Below are 27,601 nucleotides of genomic sequence, written 5' to 3'. Positions count from 1 at the left end.
TGATTTTATCAGACCAGAGAATTTTATTTGGCAAACTCCAATTGGGCTGTCATGTGCCTTTCACTGAGGAGTGGCTTCCGTCTGGCCACTCTACCATAAAGGCTGATTCGTGGAGTGCTGCAGAGATGGTTGTCCTTCTGGAAGGTTCCCCCATCTCCACAGAGGAACTCTAGAGCTCTGTCAGAGTGACCATCGGGTTCATGGTCACCTCCCTGACCAAGGCCCTTCTCCCCCAATTACTCAGTTTGGCCGGGCGGCCAGCTCTAGGTGGGTGTTGGTGGTTCCAAACTTCTTCTATTTAAGAATGATGGTGGAGGCCACTGTGTTCTTGTGGACCTTCAATGTTGCAGACATTTATTGGTACTCTTCCCCAGATCTGTCCCTCGACACAATCCTGTCTCGGAGTTCTAAGGACAATACTTTTGACCTCATGGCTTGTTTTTTGTTCTGACATGCACTGCCAACTGTGGGACCTTATATAGACAGGTGTGTGCCATTCCAAATTATGTTTAATCAGTTGAATTTACCACAGGTGGACTCCAATCAAGTTGTAGAAACATCTCAAGGATGATCAATGGAAACAGGATGCACCTGAGCTGAATGTTGAGTCACATAGCAAAAGGTCTGAATACTTATGTAAGTAAGGTATTTCTGTTTTTTATTTTTAATGCATTTGCTAAAAATTCTAAAAAACTTTTTCACTTTGTTATTATGGGGTATTGTGTGTTGATTGATGAGGAAAATGTTTTATTTAATCCATTTTAGAATAAGGCTGTAATGTAACAAAATGTGGAAAAAGTCAGGTAGTCTGAATACTTTCCAAATGCACTGTATATACATGTTTGGCTACAAATGCTTTACATAATCCAGCTCTAGTTGAAATTATCATTTAAGTGTTGCATTTGCAAGTTCCATCCTGAATAAGGTTAAACAATGCTCACACTGAGGACAGCAGAACGTGTGTATTATTCACTGTAATGACTTCAGCTAGCTAGGGATCCAACTCTATAGTAACTAGGCTCTCTAAACACGGGATCGCCAACTCAATCCCAGGCAGCTCTTTGTGACAGTTTGAGCGAGCGAGCCCAGCCCTAACAAACCTGTCAAATAATCAACTATTCACTGTCTTCAATCTGGACAATGATTACAGTAGTTGAATCAGGTGTGTTAGTACTGGGCTGGAACAAAAACCTGCACACCTATCTATCCAATTAGAGACCCCTGATCTGAATTCAACAAACTGGTCTCTCTCTCTCCCTTTCTCCCTTTCTCCCTTTCTCCCTTTCTCCCTCGTTCTCTCTCTCGTTCTCTCTCTCGTTCTCTCTCTCGTTCTCTGTCTGTCTGTCTGTCTGTCTGTCTGTCTGTCTGTCTGTCTGTCTGTCTGTCTGTCTGTCTGTCTGTCTCAGAGGCCCAACCAGTCTCTCAGTCTTTCCTTCTCTCTCTGTTCGCTCTCTCTTATCCCTTGGTCTGTCCCAGAGGCCCAACCACATAATGACAGGCCTACAGGTCCCTGCCCAACGCGCCCTCTCCCTGTCACCACCCTCCACAGGGGCATAAAAGCCCCACACAGGAGCCATGACACACTAGGAGACGCCATCTAAGCAGAGCAAGGCAGGTCACAGAATTAGCCAGCTTCTTTTCAACAAATCAAGGACATTCAGGACCAGACAACAAGAATTGAAGAAGCCAAAAGAATGGACAACCACACATACAACTACCCGTCCGACTGCACCCCTCTCACCAGCTGCAAGTCGACCCGCAAGCCGGCGGGTTCCACTGTGGTGAATATGGGCACCGCAGGCAAGAAGCCACCCAGTGACTACCTAGTCTGGTCCCTGTGCAACACCCTGTATGTCAACTTCTGCTGTCTGGGATTCATGGCTCTTATCTACTCAATTAAGGTGAGTTCTTTACGAGGTCTATATCTCTCTCACTTTCCCCATGTCTCTCTCTCTCTCTTTCCCCAAGTCTCTATTTAAACCCGTCTCACCAATGATTATGTTGTAGCTGTTATATTGTTAGCTAAAATAGAGGCAACACAGAGATAGGTTGAACAGCCAGCATAAGTTGAACACAAATAATTAGTGTTAAATTGCATCCATTTAAAGTCCATGATTACAGCTGCCATACAGTACTATGTAACTGTAGTAATATTGAGACTCCTGTAAGATACATGTGCTGTCTAAGGCTTCTCCATAAGCCAAACTAGATGAGGGAGTCTGTGTGTCCTGCACCACAGGAATGGGGGATGTGGACTGGGAATGGCACAGTGCCCCAAAATCACTTCCCCTGTAATGAAACAGAGCCTAAATTAGAGATTGGCACCGAATACCGGCAGCCTGACTGAAGAGTTTAAAACTGGCATAATTGGCATCTTACTAATAGGCAAGTGCTGATGGGAGATTAAAGACTAGCATGGGGGAAGCAGGGGTACCATACCAGAGAGAATGTGAATGTAGACAGATCTAGGATCAGTTTGCCATCCAATTCCAATTCTAAACCTAACTATTTGGGGGAGAAAAACTGACCTAAAATCAGTGTCTAAAGCCAACTTAATTTTTATCCAAATAAACCAGATATGTTATTAGTGGCCAGAAATATGCCAAATGTCTTAGACCAATGTTTTACCAGTACAATTACTAACTTAAGCAGGGCAGACTTCAACCAGTGTATTCGTCAAGAAATACAGGTGTATAAACCTGGTCATAAGACCTACATGGTGGGCCTGTGTAGGTTAAAAAGGAAGGGTATATTACTGGTAACTTTCAAAGTTTACCAGTAAACTACTGGAATTTTGGAAACTTTCAAGGATTTCATGAAATGTAATGTAAAATAGGATTATAAAAATAGAATGACAAAGTTGTAAAACATTATCCTAAATGTAACCCATAAACTTAGTGAATACCGTTGGTGTTTAATATGAGGGTTTCAGTATTAAATATTATTTATATTTTTACACACTTTTATTTATTTTACTATGTCAATATGTCTTTGTTGTATATGCTTTGTCGGCAAACTGGTGGCAGTTGTGAAAAAAGTCAATAGCTGGAAGTGTTGCAGAAAAAAAAATGACATTGTTAATTAATGCTTTTTTCATTAATTTACGCTATTTTCTCTTGAACCATATAGTCTATCCACTTTTTTAACCATATAGTCTATCCACTAGAAACACATGGACAATATGGACACAGATCTAAATATTAAGAAAAAAAGACATATTTTACATGAATATATTACCTGTGTTATTAGTACATACTTTTCATTTGAACCATATCCAGAGACTGAAAAAAAACCCTAAGACCTTTTATGATGATAACATTAGAGAACCTACATCAGAGGCCTCTCCTAACCTAAGCCCCATCAATAAATCAACTTTCTCGCTCTCCATCTCACGCTCTCTCTCAATTCAATTAAATAAGCTTAGGGTAGCACTTACATTAAAGCGCTTACACTGCTTTTAACATTTGCTTCTCTCTCCCGTCCAGGCCAGGGACCAGAAGACTCAGGGGAACTTGCAGCTGGCCCAGGAGTGCTCGGACAAGGCCAAGTGGTACAACATCCTGGCGGCAGGCTGGAACCTGCTGGTGCCCCTGTTGGTGGTGGTGCTGCTGGTGCTGTTGCTGGTTCACCTGGGCACCTCACAGGGCTCCTTCGACTTCTTCGGAGAGGACGGCTTCCAGAGCTTCATGAAACTCTTCAGCAGGTAGAGAGACAGATGTAGAGAAACATACATAGAGGGTTATATACTCTGCCTGTTAAACAGTGTTGAAATACACAAAAAAGGCTCTATTACTCATAAAACTTAGAGCAGGGTTTATCTGAAAACTTGAGGATTATTTATGCAGATTTAAACAACGCACTTTTAAAATGTGTTGCATGACAGTCAATCGTGAGCTGTAGTAGGCTATTGTAAACCTTTTTTGGAACGGGGATTATGCGCAAACCTGTCAATTAAATATTTTATGTTTTTGGGGCGATTTAGCGTACATTGAAGGCTGGTTAGTGGACAGAAGATATGGAAGAACAGAATGATAGATGTAGAGAATTAAAGGAGAAGATGGTGGATGGAGACTGGTGGATGCTTCCCTAAAAGCCACCCAACAGCCATCTGACAACGGACTAATGACCTCTTTTACATCATGGGTCACTTTTTTTCCTTTATAAATATTAGCAAGACATTAACTAATTGTTGTTCTAATGTACTATTGTATTATTATTGCTGTTATTTTTATTGGTAGATGTATTGTTCGCTAAAGGCTAGTATCATTGTCACTGCATTGGATCTTGACCATTTCTAGACCCCTTTGTGAAAAACAAATGTGAGAAAGTAAAATAAAAAATGTCACAACTACAGAAGGTTTGTACTACTGAATTGTTTCAGCATTATTTTTCTTTCCCATCAATGGGTTTATTTGCAACATTAAAGGCAGAATTTTGAGGTCAGTAACAAAAGAAAAACAGTGTCTAAATTAAATTGTTGCAAATTGTTCAACATGAAATGGTTGAATTCCGGCCTCGAAGTAATCTTGAATGTGTGGGTGGGACATATAAGTGATAATGCCCGAGAAGCCGGTGTTTGTTACAACGGGTTACTAAAATATTCAAATAATGATTGACATATTTTCATTAAAAACGTTATTTTGCTAAATGTGTTTATACTATTTCATCCTTTTAGTACAGAAAAATAAATCTAGGGTTGCTACCAAAGCTGGCTGGTCGTTCGTTTTATTGGTTTGGTTGCCAGAGACGCGACCCAGTTGTTCAGTCTTTTGTTCTGTATCTATGGATGCGACCCAGTCATTCCTTCTAAATGTTCCATAGCCATACTGGCTGGCAACGGTCTTATCCCTTGCTTGCTAGCTAGCCAACTACAGCTAACTTACGGTCACATCAAACAGTGCAGACAGAATAACATTTGTTTAAGCTGTTTTCTAGTAACATTTATTTGGATACATCCATAACAATGAGCTAATGAGGCGTGATTTCACCTGGCATAGAAAATGTGCTCTCTCATTAGGACACTGTTGTTCAGACTCCTCTGACCAACAGTGTCCTAATGAGAGAGCACATAGCCGACAACACAGCTAACACAATAACTTCAAACTGAAGCTGGAAAGACTGCAAACTACCTGCACTTCATTTCGTTTTACATTTTTCCAATTAACATTTCTTCATATATAAAAATGATCTCTCTCTCTCTCTCTCTCTCTCTCTCTCTCTCTCTCTCTCTCTCTCTAACCCCTACACATTTATTAACTTACTATGGGACAGTTGGAGATCGAATTTGAATATTGAAACAATCTTGCACATGTCGGAGAGGCAGACAGCAGGTTTATACAAATCTCCACTGTTGAAAACTAAATGTTAGTCTAAAAGAAATGTGAGATAATGTCTAGATGCTTTTTCTAGTGGAGATCAGGTTTATAACTTCCCTGCCTGGGCTAAAGAGACAGTGGATTGTGCAGTCAGATGGAACAGAGTAAATAGGCATTTTAACATAGATTTAGCCAGTGGTAAATTGTGGAATAGACACAGCTGGAATGTGGTTTTAACCAATCAGCATTCAGGATTAGACACACCTGTTGTATAACGATTATTATTTTCCTCTCTTGTCAAACTCTTCAATCTTTCCACAGGTTTGACCCTATATGGCAGACAACTCTCGACCAAGGATCATACTTGTTTTGGTGGATGAACATACAGTGTCTTCGGAAAGTATTCAGACCCCTTGACTTTTTCCACATTTTGTTACTTTACAACCTTATTCTAAAATCGATTAAATCATTTTTTCCCTCATCAATCTACACACCATATCCCATAATGACAAAGCAAAAACAGGTTTTTAGATTTTTTTTAAATATCACATTTACATAAGTATTCAGACCCTTTTCTCAGTACTTTGTTGAAGCACCTTGGCAGCAATTACAGCAGTGAGTCTTCTTGGGTATGACGCTACAAGCTTGGCACACCTGTATATGAGGAATTTCTCCTATTCTTCTCTGCAGATCTTCTCAAGCTCTGTCAGGTTGGATGGGGAGCGTTGCTGCACAGCTATTGCGGGTGTAGTGAAATGCTTGTGTTCCTATTGGAGCTAAGCACACAAGCTATTCGCTACACCTACAATAACATCTGCTAAGTATGTGTATGTGACCAATACAATTTTATTTGATTTGATTTTCAGGTCTCTCCAGAGATGTTCGATTGGGTTCAAGTCCGGGCTCTAGCTGGCCCACTCAAGGACATTCAGAGACTTGTCCTGAAGCCAATCCTGCATTGTCTTGGCTGTGTGCTTAGGGTCGTTGTCCTGCTGGAAGGTGAACCTTCGCCCCAGTCTGAGGTCCTGAGCGCTCTGGAGCATGTTTTCATCAAGGATCTCTCTGTACTTTGCGCCGTTCATCTTTCCCTCGATCCTGACTAGCCTTTTGCCAAACTCCTGTCATGTGCCTTGTACTGAGGAGTGGCTTCCGTCTGGCCACTCTACCATAAAGGCCTGATTGGTGGAGTGCTGCAGAGATGGTTGTAGGTTCTCCCATCTCCACAAAGGAACTCTAGAGCTCTGTCAGTGTGACCATTGGGTTCTTGGTCACCTCCCTGACCAAGGCCCTACTCCCCCAATTGCTCAGTTTGGCCGGGCAGCCAGCGCTAGGAAGAGTCTTGGTGGTTCCAAACTTCTTCCATTTAAGAATGATGGAGGCCACTGTGTTCTTGGGGACCTTCAATGCTGCAGAAATGTTTTGGTACCTTTACCCAGATCTGTGCCTTGACACAATCCTGTCTCGGAGCTCTATGGACACTTCCTTCGACCTCATGGCTTGGTTTTTGCTCTGACAACCGTGGGACCTTATATAGACAGGTGTCTACCTATCCAGATCATGTCCAATCAATTGAATTTACCACAGGTGGACTCCAATCAAGTTGTAGAAATATCTCAAGGATGATCAATGGAAACAGGATGCAACTGTTTCCATTTCGAGTGTCATAACAAAGGGTCTGAATACTCATGTAAATAAGGTATTTCTGATGTTTTTTTTATTATAAATGTGCAAACATTTAAAAAAAAATGTTTTCGCTTTGTCATTATGGGGTATTGTTTGTAGATTGTTTTATCCATTTTAAAATAAGGCTGTAACTTGAAGGGGTCTGAATCATTTCCGAAGGCACTGTATGCTCCTTTTTCAGAAGTTCTCCTGCAAAGAGCAGGGCCGGTTTCCCAAAAGCATCTTAAAGCTAAGTTCATCGTTAGAATATTTGTAGGAGCATCGTTAAATCTCTGAGCTGTTTCCCAAAACCATCTTTGCTAAAGTTGCACTTGAAAACGTCTGTATTTACCGGCTGCCTCAGACCACTTGTAAAACAGCTAAGTGCGTCATTAGATGCTATTTTGCCCTTCCGCGTCACTTTATACATGGGAGATCTCTGCTAAACACAGAATCAAGATGTTTATCTGTCTCTCTGTGACCTCCAAAATTTCTAAATGAAGTTGACTATAAATACAAAGCTGCCACTGTTTTTGAAATTGTTACAAACCGAGGATACAAAATATGCTTCAAATGAAGACTGAGATGACTGCATTATAAGATAAATACAGTATTGGCTACATGCCTATATCGAGTTCAATTTTGCTAATTGTAGGCTACTGTGTGTAATTTTTGCCTCAATATATTTCATGATATGTAACAAAGTGTGCGCAATGATGTGACAAATCTTAATTTTGTGCATTTTTATAGGGTAATTATAGGGTAGGCCTAATGAATAAGCATTAGAATCAGATGATGTGACAAATCTTAATTTAGGGCATTTTTACAAGGTAATTATAGGGTAGGCCTAATGCATAAGCATTAGAATAAACCACCTCAGTATTTGCAGCCATATGTGATAATATCTCTCTAGAAGCTGATCCGTCCTCAGTATTGCAGAACAATTATAATGTTAAGGAAAGATTTGAATGGAGTAGGTTGATTCGAGAGTAGGGCTGCTTTTCTTTCGATCCTATCAGTATTGTTGAATAATTATAATGTTAAGGAAAGATTTGAATGGAGTAGGTTGATTCGAGAGTAGGGCTGCTTTTCTTTCGATCCTATCAGTATCGCCACGTTCCTCGACGACGCACGTATGCCGTGTGGATACACTAAACGACTTTCAAAATCATAACATCGCTGAGCCTCTCACCTTAAACTACCATCTTTCCTGTAGTTTTTTTGTTTAGCCAATGTAGTGGTGCACACACTAAATTATGTTTCACAGACAGGGGTCACACACTACAAGATTCTTCAGCTGGTTGTGAGGTTTCTCTATACCACGCTGTCTCGTGAAAACAATTATGTGATGATGTGATTAGATTGTTAACGTAGCTAGAACGAGCAGTGGCTCAAAGTAGCCTCATAAACATTTTCAGTCAGACATTCACGCTTGACATAGGCCTACAGAGTTGAAATATCTAGCCAATACATTTTGAATTGAATAACATTGCTTGTGAACTTCAGAGCTAAAAGGCAAAAAGGCTCCTTAACAGCTTCTATCCCCAAGCCATGCTGAAGACTGTTGAACAGTTAATCAAATGGCTACCCAGGCTATTTTCCTTAACCCCCTTATTTTGTTTATATTTATTATTATTTTTGGCACTGACTCTCTTGCTCAGGATCGATGTATACTCACTGGACTCTAACCACACATTCACACATTCTACACTGACATTCCAACACACACACACACACTGACACACACAAAACACACACATGCACATGGATGCCACACACATTCCTTCACTTCACACTCGTCACATATGCTGCTGCTACTCTGTTTATTATCTACAGTGAGAGAAAAAAGTATTTGACCCCCTGCTGATTTTGTATGTTTGCCCACTGACAAAGAAATGATCAGTCTATAATTTAAATGGTAGGTTTATTTGAACAATGAGAGACAGAATAATAACAAAACAATCCAGAAAAACGCATGTCAAAAATGTTATAAATTGATTTGTATTTTAATGAGGGAAATAAGTATTTGACCCCCTCTCAATCAGAAAGATTTATGGCTCCCAGGTGTCTTTTATACAGGTAACGAGCTGAGATTAGGAGCACACTCTTAAAGGGAGTGCTCCTAATCTCAGCTTGTTACCTGTATAAAAGACACCTATCCACAGAAGCAATCAATCAATCAGGTTCCAAACTCTCCACCATGGCCAAGACCAAAGAGCTCTCCAAGGATGTCAGGGACAAGATTGTAGACCTACACAAGGCTGGAATGGGCTACAAGACCATCGCCAAGCAGCTTGGTGAGAAGGTGACAACAGTCGGTGCGATTATTCGCAAATGGAAGAAACACAAAAGAACTGTCAATCTCCCTCAGCCTGGGGCTCCATGCAAGATCTCACCTCGTGGAGTTTCAATGATCATGAGAACGGTTAGGAATCAGCCCAGAACTACACGGGAGGATCTTGTCAATGATCTCAAGGCAGCTGGGACCATAGTCACCAAGAAAACAATTGGTAACACACTACGCCGTGAAGGACTGAAGTCCTGCAGCGCCCGCAAGGTCCCCCTGCTCAAGAAAGCACATGTACATGCAAGTCTGAAGTTTGCCAATGAACATCTGAATGAATCAGAGGACAACGGGGTGAAAGTGTTGTGGTCAGATGAGACCAAAATGGAGCTCTTTGGCATCAACTCAACTCGCCGTGTTTGGAGGAGGAGGAATGCTGCCTATGACCCCAAGAACATCATCCCCACCGTCAAACATGGAGGTGGAAACATTATGCTTTGGGGGTGTTTTTCTGCTAAGGGGACAGGACAACTTCACCGCATCAAAGGGACGATGGACGGGGCCATGTATCGTTAAATCTTGGGTGGGAACCTCATTCCCTCAGCCAGAGCATTGAAAATGGGTCGTGGATGGGTATTCCAGCATGACAATGACCCAAAACACACAGCCAAGGCAACAAAGGAGTGCCTCAAGAAGAAGCACATTAAGGTCCTGGAGTGGCCTAGCCAGTCTCCAGACCTTAATCCCATAGAAAATCTGTGGAGGGAGCTGAAGGTTCGAGTTGCCAAACGTCAGCCTCGAAACCATAATGACTTGGAGACGATCTGCAAAGAGGAGTGGGACAAAATCCCTCCTGAGATGTGTGCAAACCTGGTGGCCAACAACAAGAAACGTCTGACCTCTGTGATTGCCAACAAGGGTTTTGCCACCAAGTACTAAGTCATGTTTTGCAGAGGGGTCAAATACTTATTTCCCTCATTAAAATGCAAATCATTTTCTAACATTTTTGACATGCATTTTTCTGGATTTTTTGTTGTTGTTATTCTGTCTCTCACTGTTCAAATAAACCTACAATTAAAATTATAGACTGATCATTTCTTTGTCAGTGGGCAAACGTACAAAATCTGCAGGGGATCAAATACTTTTTTCCCTCACTGTATGCATAGTCACTCTACCCCTACCTACATGTACATATTACCTCAACTAACCCATAACCTTGCACATTTACTCAGTACCGGTACCCCTTGTACATAGCCTCGTTGTCACGTTTGTCATATTGATTGGACCAAAACACAGCGGGAATATGTATACTCATCTTCTTTTTATTTTGAAGAAGGAGAAACAACTAAATACGGTTACCCCCCCAAAAAAAGAACAAACCGAAACAGTCCTGTCAGGTGCAAAAACCACTAAACAAGGAACAACTACCCACAAATCCCATAGAAAAACACCCCTCTTAAATAGGACCTTCAATTAGACGCAACGAGGAGCAGCTGCTTCCAATTGAAGGTCAACCCCATTAACTAAACATAGAAATCGAAAGACTAGAACGAACATAGAAATATACTAACATAGAACATTAACCACAAACCCCGAAACACATAAAACAAACACCCCTCTTACATAACATAGCCCAACAAACCCCGAAACACTCTAAACAAACACCCCCTGCCACGTCCTGACCAAACTACAATAACAAATAACCCCTTTACTGGTCAGGATGTGACACTCGTTATTGTTATTTAATTGTGTTACTAGTTTTTTCTTTAGTCTAGTTAGCAAATTTTCCTTTAAAAAAAAATTGCTTTGTTGGTTAAGGGCTCAAAAGTACGCATTTCACAGTAAGGTCTATACCTTTTGTATTTGGCGCATGTGACAAATATAATTTGATTTGATCCGATCTGAGAGCTCTAACGATTTGTTACTTTGGCTTTGGTTAAAGGCAAGTACAAACGCATATTAGTAGTAGTCATCGCTCCTGCTAAAGAGTCTACACCAATGATTGTATCTACACATTCTGTGTGATGCGATACGTCATAATCTTTGGCTTCTTCTCTGGCAAGCTCTCATTGGATATTGCTTTTCCCCATTCTCAAAACTTGTCGTTACACATCTCACAGTACAAGAGCATTGCAGATTTTGTGCTGTCAAAGACGGGTTGGTAGCCCTCAGATTGCGTCTCGGACCTGCTCACATTAAACGAGCATCGTGATGGCCGTGTGTCCCTCAAATAGGCAACAACATGGGGATTTTGTCTCCGGTCCCAAAAACTTGTCTGGGACAGCTAAAGCGGGGCCAAAATCATGTAGTGTACACCGGCTTTAGCGAACATTCTCTCTGCATGGTGTTTTGGGAAACGCATGCTACATTCGGCCATTGTTGGAATGATGCATCGTTAAAATACTCTTAAGCCAAAATTCTATCGGTAAACTGGGCCAAGGCTGGTCCTTGTGGTCACCTACTGTATCTGAGAAGGCCAGGAACTGTATGTAATATGGACCCTCAAACCATTCCAGAGTGGATCAACTCCATTTGATTTAGGCTTCAAAGGCTAAGGATGATTTTGAGGCGGGTCATTGAAGGTACTGCTAAAACAATAAACTGGTGTATTTTATTAGACTTTTCCGAAGTTATCCCGCCTCTAAGCCTCCTTCAGTGCTGCTGTCTATATGTGGATCATGTCATTTGGAACATGCTGGCTGTGTAAATACACCCTTGACTACAGAGGGCTGCCCAAGCAGACCACTACAGAGGGAGGAGCAGTCTGCTATCAAGAGGCCTACAGTACCATTACATGGACCGAGCATGCCCCCTCAATGATCACTCTGCCTATTGAATTAATGATAGGAGCTTCTAAAGGAACCTTCAGAAGTCCATGTCAAAAGAACTTACTTTTTCCTTCAATTAAGTTATATTTTTAAACTTAACTGAAAACTCCACCTAATTTACACAATAGTTTGATCAATGGAACAGCCGCATCTCAAAGTCAAGTCCAGGGCAATGCTTTGAGTTTATAATGCAAAGTCCACATGCAGTTGCTGTTTCTGTTCAAAACGTAAGTTTAGTAGCCTTGTCGGTCATATTCATAGAATTCTAATTCTATTTCTGTTGTCACATTCATTCATGTGCCGATTTGACCATAGAATTACATGTAGGATCACGACTCCCAATATGTCATGATTTTCTTTCTCCAAATCTCACTCTGTTGAAGGTCTGTAGACATGTCTCTGTCCATCCAACATGTTACAGAGGTAAAACCGAAGTACAGTAAACACTCAAGCCTAGCTCTTTCCTTTTAGATCCTCCATCCATCCCTCCAGCAGCCCCTCCCGACCTCCCACCCTTTAGCAGTTCTGTCATATTAGTGGCCTCTCCAGTACCGGCTTCGATATGTATATGCATCCAAATCACAGGCCACGCTGCCAACTTTCTATTTTTTCCCAGGGTCAAAGTAGTTGCAGATGTGAGTCTCCCAGAGAATTAAAGGCTAGGCCGGGCTCCACGATTTGAAAACAGTAAGGGAGTGGCCCTTCCCTTCTGGGATCTGTGTGCTGGTGTTCTGGTCAGAGGAGTAGGCTAGCAGTACTTTAGTTGGTGCCTGGAGAGCAGAGGCAAAAAACATACACACACAGACCACAAGTCACATGAGTAGGGTGTATCCCACCGCTTGGGCAAGGCGCACAGCAGCAAGCTGTGTCTGAGGGCAACAACTGTAACATCTGTAGCAGTTCCTTTTACAGTGTCTGAAGTAGAAATTGGGTAAATAGTAAACACTTTGGAACTTTGAAATCAACACAAACTGAAAATGAAGCTGAATTTCTAAGAGCATCCCATTCATTTGAAAATACAGTATACAACATTTCAAAGGAACAGTATCCCTTCCAAAAATGAATTTGAATGCTGCAACTTCCTGCAAACAAAATAGTGTGCCACAAAATGTTGCCAAATGTTTGCAAACGTTTGCCACAAGTGGTGAATCTGCGGCAAACCTTTGGCAACAATAATATTTATTGACACTAGAGGCAAACAGTTAGCAAGAGGTTTTTTTCTGGCAGACTATTCTCTCAGGATTCAACAAACCTGTGGCAACAATTTCCAAGACCAGTAACAGTTGATGACCAATCAGGGGGATTAGAAACATCTGTTGGTTAAATGGAAACTAAGCTATTTAGCTAGCTACCTACCAATGTTGTTCTGTGAGTGTCTAACTTATTAATTAAACTTCCTAATAAACATTTTATTAGCTAAATGATGCCTAGTTAGCAATGTCATGTATTATAGGATAGAGTGAAACACATTTTGTTGATACCAGTTTCAATCTGTAGCGCCACTGACTGACTGGCTAGTGCTTAGCTAGATAACGTTAGCTATCATATTTTTGCACAATTCATCTGATAGCTAGCTAACTACTGATTTGCCTAAACACCTATATTTTTATGTGAATACGTTGCTGTCTTTTAATACCAATATGCATGTCAATATACTAGTGTCACCGTTCAGTAGCATGTTAGCTAGCACAACAGTGAAGGTAGCAACAATATGAGTTGATTTGACATCAAAGTAAAACTTCACTTTTACAGATGGATTCTGCTAGCTAGCGGTGTTCCGTACATCACAGTGTTCCATACACTTGAGCTTATTTTAGCAGCAAAAAGATGAAGATGTGTTGTGTGGGGAAACTGCTTTTTTCAACCGATTTGTCCAACTTATCACCTCTAAAATGTAAGTAAAACACTATAAAGAGTTTATATAATGTCTCATTACATACCTACTTGAAGGTTTGTGTCGAATTTGGATAGGGGTTTTAGGGCGGTGCTAAAGTTATCTTCACAGGTAAACTGCGGCTGTCATGGCTTTTGAGGGTCATGATGACTCGCAGTGATGATGCAAAAAATGTACTATTGATTGAATGAACTATTAATGAACTCACGTGTAATTAACTTTAGACTCCCCATTGATAATGTCTTGAATAAATACAGTTAAATATATAAGTTACACAAAGTAGGGAACTTTATTTTAAGAGGGGATGGATGTGATCCTATTCAAGGAGAGAGATGTGTCACGATTCTCTAAAGCAGAACCCAGAAGCAGACCAGGACAAGGTGAGTTGAACGAAGGTGAGTATTTATTTACAGACTCAAATGTGAAAGCAGAATAATCCAGGAGACGGAGCGGGCAGCGGAGGTGAGTTGGTGAGAGTGAATAGGCAGATCCAATGATGTCACAGAAGCCACCGACGACCAGGCAGGGGTGGGGTGAATGTTCCGGGAGAATGACTGTAGACAGAGTAAACGGAGGTGAGTACACGGCAAGCAAAAAGCACAGAAAAACAAAACTAACTCTAGTAAACTTGAGGCTGATACGTTGACACAACATACTGTTCATTGCTAACGATCCGTCAGGGAATGGATGTCAGGTCAGGGCTTATGAAGTGGAGAGGTGATGATCAGGACCAGGTATACAGATGAGATGCAGGTGCGGGTAATCGAGAGATCTCCCGCCTAGCTTCGTCGCCCGGCAACCAGACAGGGTGCGTTCAGGAACCTCAGGAAACAGACTCCAAGACAGAAAACAGGCAACTCAGGCAGAAAACAGACTCAGGAAGCGGGATTCATGACAAGATGAAGGAATATAATATTACTTTAGATAGTGTTTATGAACAAAGCATGAGAATGATTAAAATGGCGGCGGAAGAAATGGCAGCAGTTTTACGGGCGCCCAACCAATTGTGCTATTATGTGTTTTTTTCACATTATTTGTAACTTATTTTGTACATAATGTTTCTGCAACCGTATCTTATGGCAAAAAATAGCTTCTGGATATCAGGACAGCGATCACTCACCTCGGATTAGACAAAGATTTTTTCTACAACAAGGAGGACGCACAGGACATTCACCAAACACCCGATTCCCCGTTATTTGCAAGAGGAAGCGACGCAGGTACAGAGGACAAAGAGCCGGATGCCTCGTCAGGACCCGGAGAAGGCGAGTGAGAAAGCTGGACAAAAAATTAGACGAGGTACGATCACGAATATCCTACCAACGGGACATCAAAAACTGTAATATCCTATGTTTCACGGAATCGTGGCTGAATGACGACATGGATATTCAGCTAGCGGGATATACGCTGCACCGGCAAGATGGAACAGCACACTCTGGTAAGACGAGAGGGAGCGGTCTGTGCATATTTGTAAACAACAGCTGGTGCACAAAATGTAAGGAAGTCTGTAGATGTTGCTAACCTGAAATAGAGTATATTGTGATAAATTGCAGGCCACACTACTTGCCTAGAGAGTTCTCAGCTATACTTTTCGTGGCTGTTTATTTACCACCACAGACAGATGCTGGCACTAAGACCGCACTCAGTCAGCTGTATAAGAAAATAAGCAAACAGGAAACCACTCACCCAGAGGCGGCGCTCCTAGTGGCATGAGACTTTAATGCAGGGAAACTTAAGTCAGTTCTACCAAATTTCTATCAACATGTTAAATGTGCAACCACCTGTACTCCACACGCGGAGACACGTACAAAGCTCTCCCTCGCCCCCATTTGGTAAATCCGACCACAACTCTATCCTCCTGATTTCTGCTTATAAGCGAAAATTAAAGCAGGAAGCACCAGTGACTCGGTCTATAAAAAAGTGGTCAGATGAAGCAGATACTAAACTACAGGACTGGAACTGGAACATGTTCCGGGATTCTTCCGATGGCATTGAGGAGTACACCACATCAGTCACTGGCTTTATCAATAAGTGCATCGAGGACGTCATCCCCACAGTGACTGTACGTACGTACCCCAACCAGGGGCCATGGATTACAGGCAACATTCGCACTGAACTAAAGGGTAGAGCTGCCGCTTTCAAGGTGCGGGACTCTAACCTGGAAGCTTACAAGAAATCCTGCTATGCCCTGCGACTGACCATCAAACAGGCAAAGCATCAATACAGGGCTAAGATTGAATCATACTACACCGGCTCCGACGCTCGTCTTATGTGGCAGGGCTTGCAAATTATTACAGACTACAAAGGGAAGCACAGCCGCGAGCTGCCCAGTAAAACGAGCCTACCAGACGAGCTAAATCACTTCTATGCTCGGTTCGAGGCAAGCAACACTGAGGCATGCATGAGAGCATCAGCTGTTCCGGACGACTGTGTGATCACGCTCTCCGTAGCCGACGTGAGTAAGACCTTTAAACAGGTCAACATACACAAGGCTGTGAGGCCAGACGGATTACCAGGGCGTGTGCTCCGGGCATGTGCTGACCAACTGGCAGGTGTCTTCACTGACATTTTCAACATGTCCCTGATTGAGTCTGTAATACCAACATGTTTCAAGCAGACCACCATAGTCCCTGTGCCCAAGAACACAAAGGCAACCTGCCTAAATGACTACAGACCCGTAGCACTCACGTCCGTAGCCATGAAGTGCTTTGAAAGGTTGGTAATGGCTCACATCAACACCATTATCCCAGAAACCCCAGACCCATTCCAATTTGCATACCGCGCAAACAGATCCACAGATGATGCAACCTCTATTGCACTCCACACTGCCCTTTCCCACCTGTACAAAAGGAACACTTATGTGAGAATGCTATTCATTGACTACAGCTCAGAGTTCAACACTATAGTACCCTCAAAGCTCATCACTAAGCTAAGGATCCTGGGACTAAACACCTCCCTCCGCAACTGGATCCTGGATTTCCTGATGGGCCGCCCCAAGTGGTGAGGGTAGGTAGCAACACATCTGCCACGCTGATCCTCAACACTGGAGCTCCCCAAGGGTGCGTGCTCAGTCGCCTCTTGTACTCCCTGTTCACCCACGACTGCATGGCCAGGCACGACTCCAACACCATCATTAAGTTTGCAGACGACACAACAGTGGTAGGCCTGATCAAGGAGGACCGAGCACGCCCCCATTCTCATCGACGGGGCTGTAGTGGAGCAGGTTGAGAGCTTCAAGTTCCTTGGTGTCCACATCAACAACAAACTAGTATGGTCCAAACACACCAAGACAGTCGCGAAGAGGGCACGACAAAGCCTATTCCCCCTCAGGAAACTAAAAAGATTTGGCATGGGTCCTGAGATCCTCAAAAGGTTCTACAGCTCAAACATCGAGAACATCCTGACTGTTTGCATCACTGCCTGGTACGGCAATTGCTCGGCCTCTGACCGCAAGGCACTACAGAGGGTACTGCGTACAGCCCAGTACATCACTGGGGCTAAGCTGCCTGCCATCCAGGACCTCTACACCAGGCGGTGTCAGAGGAAGGCCCTAAAAATTGTCAAAGACCCCAGTCATAGACTGTTCTCTCTACTCTCGAGTGCCAAGTCTAGTACAAAAATGCTTCTCAACAGTTTTTACCCCCAAGCCATAAGACTCCTGAACAGGTAATCAAATGGTTACCCAGACTATTTGCATTGTGTTCCCCCCAACCCCTCTTCTACGCTGCTGCTGCTCTCTGTTAATCATATATGCATGGTCACTTTAACTATACATTCCTGTACATACTACCTCAATTGGGCCGACCAACCAGTGCGCCCGCACATTAGCTAACCGGGCTATCTGCATTGTGTGCCGCCACCCACCACCCGCCAACCCCTCTTTTACGCTACTGTTACTCTCTGTTCATCATATATGCATAGTCACTTTAACCATATCTACATGTACATACTACCTCAATCAGCCTGACTAACCGGTGTCTATATGTAGCCTCACTACTTTTATAGCCTCGCTACTGTATATAACCTGTCTTTTTACTGTTGTTTTATTTCTTTACTTACCTATTGTTCACCTAATACCTTTTTTGCGCTATTGGTTAGAGCCTGTAAGTAAGCATTTCACTGTAAGGTCTACACCTGTTGTATTTGGCGCACGTGACAAATAAACTTTGATTAGATTAGGGTTAATATTAAATAAAGGTTAAATAAAAATAAATAAAATAATATTATAATTTCCAATAGCACAAGATAAATACTTGTATGAATGACTTAACGTTAGTAAATTACTGTATAAATCAACACTATTAATATAAAAATAAATATAACAACTAACAACAGTTGTAATCCCAACTCACATCTGTCCTCTCACTCCATCATATACACAGGGTGTATACCTCCCTGTACCACCTCCTCCCTGTACCACCACCACCCCCTGCCTCCCCCTGCCTTCCAGAAGGACAACCATCTCTGCAGCACTCCACCAATCAGGCCTTTATGGTAGAGTGGTCAGACGGAAGCCACTCCTCAGTAAAAGGCACATGACAGCTCGCTTGGAGTTTGCCACCTAAAGGACTCTCAGACCATGAGAAACAAGATTCTCTGGTCTGAGAAACAAGATTCTCTGGTCTGATGAAACCAATAACTATTTGGCCTGAATGCCAAGCGTCATGTCTGGAGGAAACCTGGCACCATCGCTACAGGGAATCATGGTGGTGGCAGCATCATGCTGTGGGGATGTTTTTAAGCGGCAGGAACTGGGAGACTAGCCAGGATCGAGGGAAAGATGAACGGAGCAAAGTACAGAGAGATCCTTGATGAAAACCTTTTCCACAGCGCTCAGGATCTCAGACTGGGGCAAAGGTTTACCTTCCAACAGAACAACAACCCTAATTACACAGCCAAGACAATGCAGGACTGGCTTCAGGACAAGTCTCTGAATGTCCTTGAGTGGGCCAGCTAGAGCCTAGATCTATGAGGCACAAACCGTTAATGACCAAAGGTAGCGATGTTATAGTTATGTATGTCAAATGTTGGTGCAACAAAACTAAGTTGACCTAATACTCTGGTCTCATGACCTTGCTATTCTGGAAAATACAGATGGCGTGTAGAGTATGCTACAGCGATGTGTGTGTTGGGAACATTATTAGCGTGATCAACAATAGTGGAATCACAGTTCACCTTCATAGAAGTCACATACAAACAACATGATCACTTTGCTCATTGTAATTCCTTCTCGCATCTACGTGCTTCAGTGCACAACACATCAGCTGTCTGTGACCAGGTGAAAAAACCTTAACAAGAAAACCTTCATATCATAACTGCTAACAGCTACACACCCTACATCATTGTCATCATATTATCTAACATCATAGTCAACATAGCTAATAGACCTAATGCATTAGTAAAACTGCTAAAATCACGCAGTAAAGTGTATAGTCAGCAAGCACTTCAGCAGTTACACCGATGGTAATAAATTAGTAAAGCCAAAAGCTTACTGACTTGGAAGAGTTCCAGTGTTGGATAGCCATAGCCAGCTAGCTAACATAGCATCCCTTTCTGTTTGAGCCGGGGGTTTGAGTAGGCTAAATTAGCTAACTAGCTCCTTCATTTTTTAAAGAAATGTATGTGTTCAAAACTGTTCAACTTTTGTCTTTCTCGCTCTTTGAGTGAACTACTCACCAAATTGTATGCACTGCAGTGTTAGCTAGCTGTAGCTTATGCTTTCAGTAGTAGATTCATTCTCTGATCCTTTGATTGGGTGGACAAAATGTCAGTTCATGCTGCAAAAGCTCTCATAGATTGGAGGACGTCCTCCGGAAGTTGTCATAATTACTCTGTAAGTCTATGGAAGGGGTTGAGAACCACGAGTCTCCAATGGTTTTGTATTGAAGTCAGTGTACCCAGAGGAGGACAGAAGCTAGCTGACCTCCGGCTACACCATGGTGCTACCCCACAGAAAGCTGTTCAGACTATTGTAGACCTTCTTTGCAAGACAGTGTGCTTTAATCAATTATTTGGTGACGTGACTATATTTAGTATAGTTTCATCTAAAAATTATAGTTTTTTTAATGTTTCATTCTTTTTATTTTTATGAAATTCACTGAGGAGGATGGTCCTTCCCTTCCTCTTCTGAGATATGGAGGTGGAGGTTAGGATACCAGAAGCAAGCCATGCAAAATCAAATCAAATCAAATTTATTTATATAGCCCTTCGTATGCATGTGAAAGAAGCACGGTGGCTGGGAAAAACTCCCTAGGAAAAACTCCCCTTCGCCGCAGTTCGTCATTTGACGCTAACTTACATCAAATACCATATATCTGAATTCTTCACATGACGTTGAGGACTAAACTGATCATGTGCACAGTGAATCACATGATTTTACCTTGCTCCTGATTGGACAGGACCCTTTATTTAACCAGGTAAGTCATGAGGTAAACAAGATTGGTTATACTTGTCGTTCTAGTGATTTTCTGGAAGTATATTGGTATACAGTATATGTGCATCCTCGTGCGTGTGTGCATGCATGCCTACGAATGTGTGTGTGAAATAAAGTGTGTGCTTCAGAAAGTATTCCTACCCCTTGACATATTACACAATTTGTTGTGTTACAACCTGAATACAAAATTGATTGAATTGATTTTTTTCTCAGACATCTACACACAATATACAGTGGTTCTTCCTGTAAAAGTTGCGTTGTACTGCAGCACACCATGTGGGCTGCCGCAGAATTCTTTGGCACGTTATTTAATTGTCAGCTATTGTTGCCATTAATGCTAGTTAGTGCTAGTTTAACCACCAGAGGGCATATTTGAGAAGCATTTGATAGTCTTCAATATTAGCTGTACTAGAGAATTTAAAACTTTTTTTGTATGAGCATAGTATATGGGATTGATTTTAAGAAATTTTGCTTAATTAATTTGCTTAATATTATGGTGTTTCTATTCCAAGAAAAACAAAAAACTAAACACTCACACGGAACCCAAACCGTCTGCGTGCGTGCGCCATCGTGCATATTTATTTTGTCCCCCCACACCAAACACGATCACAACACGCAGGTTAAAATATCAAAACTCTAAACCAATTATATTAATTTGGGGACAGATCCAAAAGCATTAAACATTTGTGGCTAGTTATCTTGCACTTGCTAGCTAATTTGTCCTACTTAGCTAGCTTGCTGTTGCTCGTTAATTTGTCCTGGGATATAAACATTGAGTTGTTATTTTACCTGAAATGCACAAGGTCCTCTACTCCGCCAATTAATCCACACATAAAACGGTCAACCGAATCGTTTCTAGTCATCTCTCTTCCTTCCAGGCTTTTTCTTCTATTGACTTTTATTGCGATTGGCAAATTTCATAAATTAGGTGCATTACCGCCACTGACCTCGTCCGTCTTTCAGTCACCCACGTGGGTATAACCAATGAGGAGATGGCACGTGGGTACCTGCTTCTATAAACCAATGAGGAGATGAGAGAGGCAGGACTTGCAGCGCGATCTGCGTCAGGAATAGAACTGATTTCTATTTTAGCCCTTGGCAACGCAGACACTTGTTGGCTTGCGTGAGCAGTGTGGGTGCAATAATTGAATAACATCGCGCACCACTTTTAACAGCACATTACTCAACACTAGTGATACTCATGTCGCCTACAGTAGGCCTACAGGATATATATATAAAAAAAGGAAATGACGTGACTCTCCGCCAATAATTACATTTAAAGGATTGGAGGATTCTAAATTAATATCTAAGGGGCATTTTTCGTTAGGGCAAATCTGATCTGTGATCATTTCTAAGGGGCTTTTATATAATTCTAAATTAATTAATAATAATAATCACTTTGTTTAAAAAATAACTATATTTTGGAGATGATTTTGTTTTCAAATAACCTAATTGTAATCTGAATAAAGGCCAAAATAATATTTCTAAAGGCCAAAATATTTATTTCTGTTTTTAGAGGGAGAGAAACCAAAAGCCCTCCGTGCCTATTTTTTGGACAAGGACATCTCGGCCGGCCAAACCCTCCCCTAACCCAGACGACACTGGCCCAATTGTGTGCCGTCCTATGCGACTCCCAATCACGGTCGCATGTGATACAGCCTGGATTCGAACCAGGGATTGTAGTAATGCCTTTTGCACTGAGATGCAGTGCCTTAGACCACTGCACCACTCGGGAGCCATGACCAATATGACGATATATATTGTCCTGCTAATAGCCCATCCTAGAAACGTTGTTTGCAGAATTCACAGCCTGCTACGCTTGTGAAAAACAGGGTTAATAATAATAATACTTTTCCCCCCTTTCACATGTTAAAGCTTCCAATTGATAAAGTTTTATCAATTAGTATATTTAGGTTTAACCACAATATTTGTTGTATTATTTGGTCTGTCTTTTCTGGTGGATTAAACTGAAATTGCAACCAACTTTCTATGGCTTGTTTAAAAAACAACAACGTTATTTTGGAGATGATTTCGTTGGAGCTGTACAACGTGACCTTTATTTAACTAGGAAAGTCAGTTTTTGCCTAAAATGACATACCCAAATCTAACTGCCTGTAGCTCAGGATCTGAAGCAAGGATATGCATATTATTGATACCATTTGAAAGGAAACACTTTGAAGATCGTGGAAATGTGAAATGAATGTAGGAGAATATAACACATTAGATCTGGGAAAAGATAATACTCTGGGATGTAGAAGGCCAGCATCCCGGACGTTGACGTTGAGACTGGTGTTTTGCAGGTTCGTGTTCGTCTATCTTGATGACATTCTCGTCTTTTCCCGCTCAGCTCAAGAACACGTTCTCTACGTCCAACAAGTTCTCCAGCGTCTCCTGGAGAACCAGCTTTTTGTGAAAGCAGAAAAATGTGAATTCCATTTCTCCACCATTTCTTTCCTTGGATACATCATCGCTGCTGGTAATGTGCAGATGGATCCTGGAAAGGTGAGAGCAGTGGTGGATTGGCCCCAACGAACGTCCAAAGTGCAGCTGCAACGCTTCCTGGGATTTGCCAATTTCTATCGCCAATTTATCTGGGGTTACAGCACCCTGGCTTCCCCCCTTTCAGCACTCAACTCTCCCAAGGTCCCGCTCATGTGATCCCTAGCTGCTGACTGGGCGTTCCTGGACCTTAAGCACCGCTTCAGCACAGCTCCCATATTGATCCATCCGGACATCCATCTGGCTCTCGTCAGACCCTGGCTTTTGTTTGACAATGCTTTTGGTGGCCCACCATGGTCCCTGACGTCTCCGCGTTCGTCGCCGCCTGCACTGTCTGTGCTCAGAATAAGACTCCTCAGCAAGCTCTTGCTGGCCTCCTTCAACCACTTACAACACCTCACTGGCCCTGGTCAAATATATTGCTGGAATTTCTCACTGGTCTCCCTCTGTCTGATGGCAACACCACTATCCTTATTGTGGTGGACAGGTTGCAAAGCCGCCCATTTCATTCCCCTCCCCAAGCTACCCTCAGCCAAGGAGACGGCCCAGCTCATGGTACAGCACATCTTCCAATCCATGGACTTCCGGTGCACATGGTCTCCAACTGTGGTCCTCAGTTCTCGTCCCGGTTCTGGAAGTCATTCTGCACACTCATTGGGTCGTCTGCCAGTAGGTCATCCAGGATTTACCCCCAGTCTAACGGCCAGTCGGAGTGAGCCAATCAGGACCTGGAGACAACTCTTCGTTGCCTCGTCTCCACCAACCCCACAACCTTGAGCCAGCAACTTGTGTGGGTGGAATATGCCCGCAACACCCTCCCCTGCATAGCCAATGGTCTCTCGCCTTTCGAGTGTTTAATGGGTTATCAGCCCCCGCTCTTCCCTGAGCAAGAGGAAGAGGTCAGCATACCCTCGGCCCAGATGTTCATCCGCCGCTGTCATCGTACCTGGAAGAGAGCCCGGTCTGCTGTTCTCAAGACCACCTCCGGGTATCGACAACAGGCGGACCGCCACCGGATCCCGGCTCCCCGTTATCGTCTCAGGCAGAGGGTATGGCTGTCCACTTGGGATCTACCCCTCCGGGTGGAGTCCCACAAACTTTCCTCCCGTTTAATCGGCCCTTTCCCCATCTCTAAAATTCTTAGCCCCTCTGCTGTTCGTCTTCTGATGCCCCGCACCCTCCGTATACATCCCACTTTCCATGTATCTCGAATTAATCCTCTGTCTCACAGCCCTTTGTTTCCAGGCCCACCCCTCTCCCCTGATTTGTACCAAACAGAACGCTTTGTATTGAGGACATAAAGTACATTTATTTGCCACATTTTTTGCATGTTTTAGAATATTTGTATTCTGTACAGGCCTTCTTCTTTAAAAATCATTAAAAATATGAATTACTCACAGTAGCAGATGTAAGTATGCATTCTGGAGGATATTTCTTTGAAGAGTCATACATGGAGACATACAGCCATGCCTTCTCATAGAACCTAAATTACTGGGAACTCTACAACCTAGAGTAGTCTAACCCTCCCTCTTCATAATTCGCGTTAGTGCTGGGCTAGAGAGAAGATTTGTACTCCCAGGGTTACGCCTGCCAGAAATGTATTGAAAAACACTTAAAACACCTAGGAATAGCCGTATCCCTTTCCTGCAGTCAAATGACTAAATCGCCCTGTAGTAGCCTCATGAGTGGAACCTTATTCATATTTTTATAATTTCATAATTAATAAACCCTTTATTAACCATGTGTGTGAGGTGTATGCTTTTGTTTCAAAGTAGATTTGTTTAAGACTACATTTACATTTTGGTCATTTAGCAGACGCTCTCATCCAGAATGACTTACAATATTGAGTGCATGCATTTTTCATACTTTCTTCCCCCTTACTGGTCCCCCATGGGAATACAAACCCACAACCCTGGCGTTGAAAGTGTCATGCTCTACCAACTGAGCCACAAGAGACTACCAAGAAACACTCTGTGTGACCCTTATTTAGCCCACTGCAGTAAAATGTTTTAAGGCCTTATACGTCTCTGCACTACCTTGCAAAACCTGCACACACAAGCATCCATTTCTCACCTGCTACAGGTGTACACTGATAACATGTCAGTTTAGTTTTTGTGTTCAGGCTCCAACCAACTGCTGGAGGCGCTGGAAGTCCCCTTGTTTCTTGCTTGAGCTTTGTTTTGTCTCCCCCAAGTGGTGGCTGTATGTATTGCATTAGTATGATTATTCATGTTTTTGTGGCAATGTTTTTATTGTACAAATGATGGCACAAATCGGACACAGTCACAAAATATCAGCCCCACATCTCCCTCCATCCAACCCTTGACAACCCTTCCCATGAAATAATCGGGGGAAAGAGAACAGGCTAGACATGCATCATACACATTCAATTAACAGTGAATTATTGTAATTATTTGATTAAATTATACAAACTAGTCCAATAATAATCTTCTTCCTTGTAGGGCATGTCATACACCAACACCTCTCCACTGGTTTTCCCCACACTTGCTAAAGAGGTGAGGCATTGCAAACATGTTTCAGGGTTGACTGCTGTACCACGTACAGTGTACCAGTGTTCAGGTCATTTGCATGCCCGTGCCTAACATCCACTTGTCATGGTCGTCATAATGGATGGACCAAGGCGCAGCGGGTATGTGAATGCTCATTTTATTTAACACGAAAAAAGAAAACGATGAACGGCCGACAAACAGTCTTGTCTGCTCACACAGCAATACAAAGAACAATCTCCCACCATCCCCAAAACAAACAAACTCCTAATTATAGGACCTTCAATCAGAGGCAACGATAACCAGCTGCCTCCAACTGAAGGCCCCAATCTCAAATACTAAACATAGAAATAAACACCCTAGAAACAGACATAGAACTGTACAACATAGAACTAAACCTAAAACCCCGTAAACATAAATAAAACGCCCCTCTACATAAACACACACTCAAAACCATATAAAACAAATACCCCCTGCCACGTCCTGACCAAACTATAATAACAAATAACCCCTTTACTGGTCAGGACGTGACACCACTGTTGTGTTTTCAGTGTAAGCTGGATACCAATCACATTCGTGTGGCAGCGCCAGCCAACAACGGGGACAGTTATGTGTTGGACATGACCATGTCTGCAGTGACACTGGGCAAGGTAAACTGGACGAGACTGACTGGCCGTTCACATTCATCATGTGTCACTGATAATCTGTTTAGCCTGAATGGAAGTCAGAGATAGCCATTGATATAATGGCAAAGATTGCCTATTATATTAACAAGATAGTTAAGTGACTGCTCTAACAATGGAAATACATATCCTCAAAGATGGAAGGCAGGTGGAAGGAGGCGAGATCAGGTGGGACCATTCTAGCCAATGAGAGGGCAGATACGTGATTGAACAACAGGCCATAGAGATAAATAGAGGACACATCTTTGTATCTGTACCATTATAGCGTCTTTGATAGTGTCACAACGTCCACAGGTGGCGCCTCTCCCCGTTCGGGCGGCGCTCGGCGGTCGTCGTCGCCAGCTTACTAGCTGCCACTGATTTCCATTTCTGTTTTCGTTTGGTAATGTCTGGTTAGGGTAGCACCTGTTTTGTGTTTAGTAATTAGTGGGGTATTTAGTCTGTCTGTTTTGTGTTTGGGGTTGTGCGGGATTGTTTCGTGTCTGCTATTGTAGGTTGGGGGATTTTTATTTTCTGTCCATTTATAGTTTGGGCGTTAGGGTTGCTGGGCTGCGTCCCGATATATTTCAGAAGACTGTGTTAGTCTTCCTTTTTTGGAATATTTTTCCCTGCCTTTTCGGCTTGTTATTTTTTGACAGTTTTTTTCCTTCATTAAAATAAGTACGTGTTTCACGTACCTGAGTCTCCTGCGCCTGACTTCACCCCTCCTGCAGAACTATATTCTGACAGATAGCCAACGCATCTCCATTTTAAAGCAGTACATTTTCTTCTTCTTTATTGGTTGATTGCTTCCAACTCAAAGCAATCCCCACCCAGTTGACTACTTTAAAATGGTGAAAGCCCTCAATGGCAATGTCCATGCTAAAACGGGTTATATCCTTGATGAGTCCTCTATCTATCTCTATGACAACAGGCACAACTCCGATATTTGTTTGTATTCTTTTTGTTGTTGTATTGTTTCTATATCATTGTATTTAAAATTTGTGTGACTGTCCTTATGTATCAGTGTTTTGCTACTTGTCATGTTTTGTGTTTTTTTGGACCCCATGAAGAGTTGCTTCTGAAAAAGCTAATGGGGATACAAATAAACAAATAATAATGAAAACATTATTTTTTCAAAGTTGCCAAAATGCCACATGCGTCTACTTATGTCAGTGCATTCATAACAACCTTACCATTATGGAACTTCTATTCGATCAAATAAGCCTCACGTATGTGACAAAACAAGCAAGTATAGTATAGAGAATCATTGTACAAAACCGAAAGTAAAATACGCAAAAACGAAACTTGGAATTCTGTATTTTGAAAACTTAAGTGCTGACAAGCAAAACATGTCAACAATGGAATAATGAAACAAATACCAAAATATATTTTTGCGGTGGAGGTTTCCTTTAAGAACGGGAAGCATAAAATTGTGTCCATAGAACAGATCTACTACTTCTTAGACTTTCTTTCAATGAGAAGGACAGATCTATAACACACATTTCAATGTGAATTTG

General features: G+C 42.3%; 1 protein-coding gene across 2 annotated transcripts; it reads left to right on the top strand.

The window, feature by feature from the left end:
* Nucleotides 1-1,555: 1,555 nt before the first annotated feature.
* ifitm5 (interferon induced transmembrane protein 5) lies at nt 1,556-4,356 on the top strand. Of its 2 annotated transcripts, XM_029758523.1 has the most exons (3): nt 1,558-1,901; nt 3,486-3,703; nt 3,983-4,356. In XM_029758523.1, exons 1-3 carry the CDS (start codon nt 1,695-1,697, stop codon nt 3,990-3,992), a joined length of 435 nt encoding a protein of 144 aa, XP_029614383.1. In that variant the 5' UTR covers nt 1,558-1,694; the 3' UTR covers nt 3,993-4,356. The 2 variants fall into 2 exon arrangements, with proteins under 2 accessions (XP_029614384.1, XP_029614383.1); XM_029758524.1 differs by lacking the exon at nt 3,983-4,356 and having other exon boundaries at nt 1,556-1,901; nt 3,486-3,707.
* The last annotated feature ends 23,245 nt before the right edge of the window (nt 4,357-27,601 follow it).

This window comes from Salmo trutta, chromosome 7, assembly GCF_901001165.1.
Source record: "Salmo trutta chromosome 7, fSalTru1.1, whole genome shotgun sequence".
Taxonomy (NCBI): Eukaryota; Metazoa; Chordata; class Actinopteri; order Salmoniformes; family Salmonidae; genus Salmo; species Salmo trutta.
This window is presented reverse-complemented; position numbering and strand designations above follow the sequence as displayed.

Coding starts and splice junctions, on each gene's coding strand:
- ifitm5 (XM_029758523.1), top strand. CDS start 1,695: ATGGACAACCACACATACAACTACCCGTCCGACTGCACCCCTCTCACC. Junction 1,902..3,485: donor CTCTTATCTACTCAATTAAG/GTGAGTTCTTTA, acceptor TCTCCCGTCCAG/GCCAGGGACCAGAAGACTCA.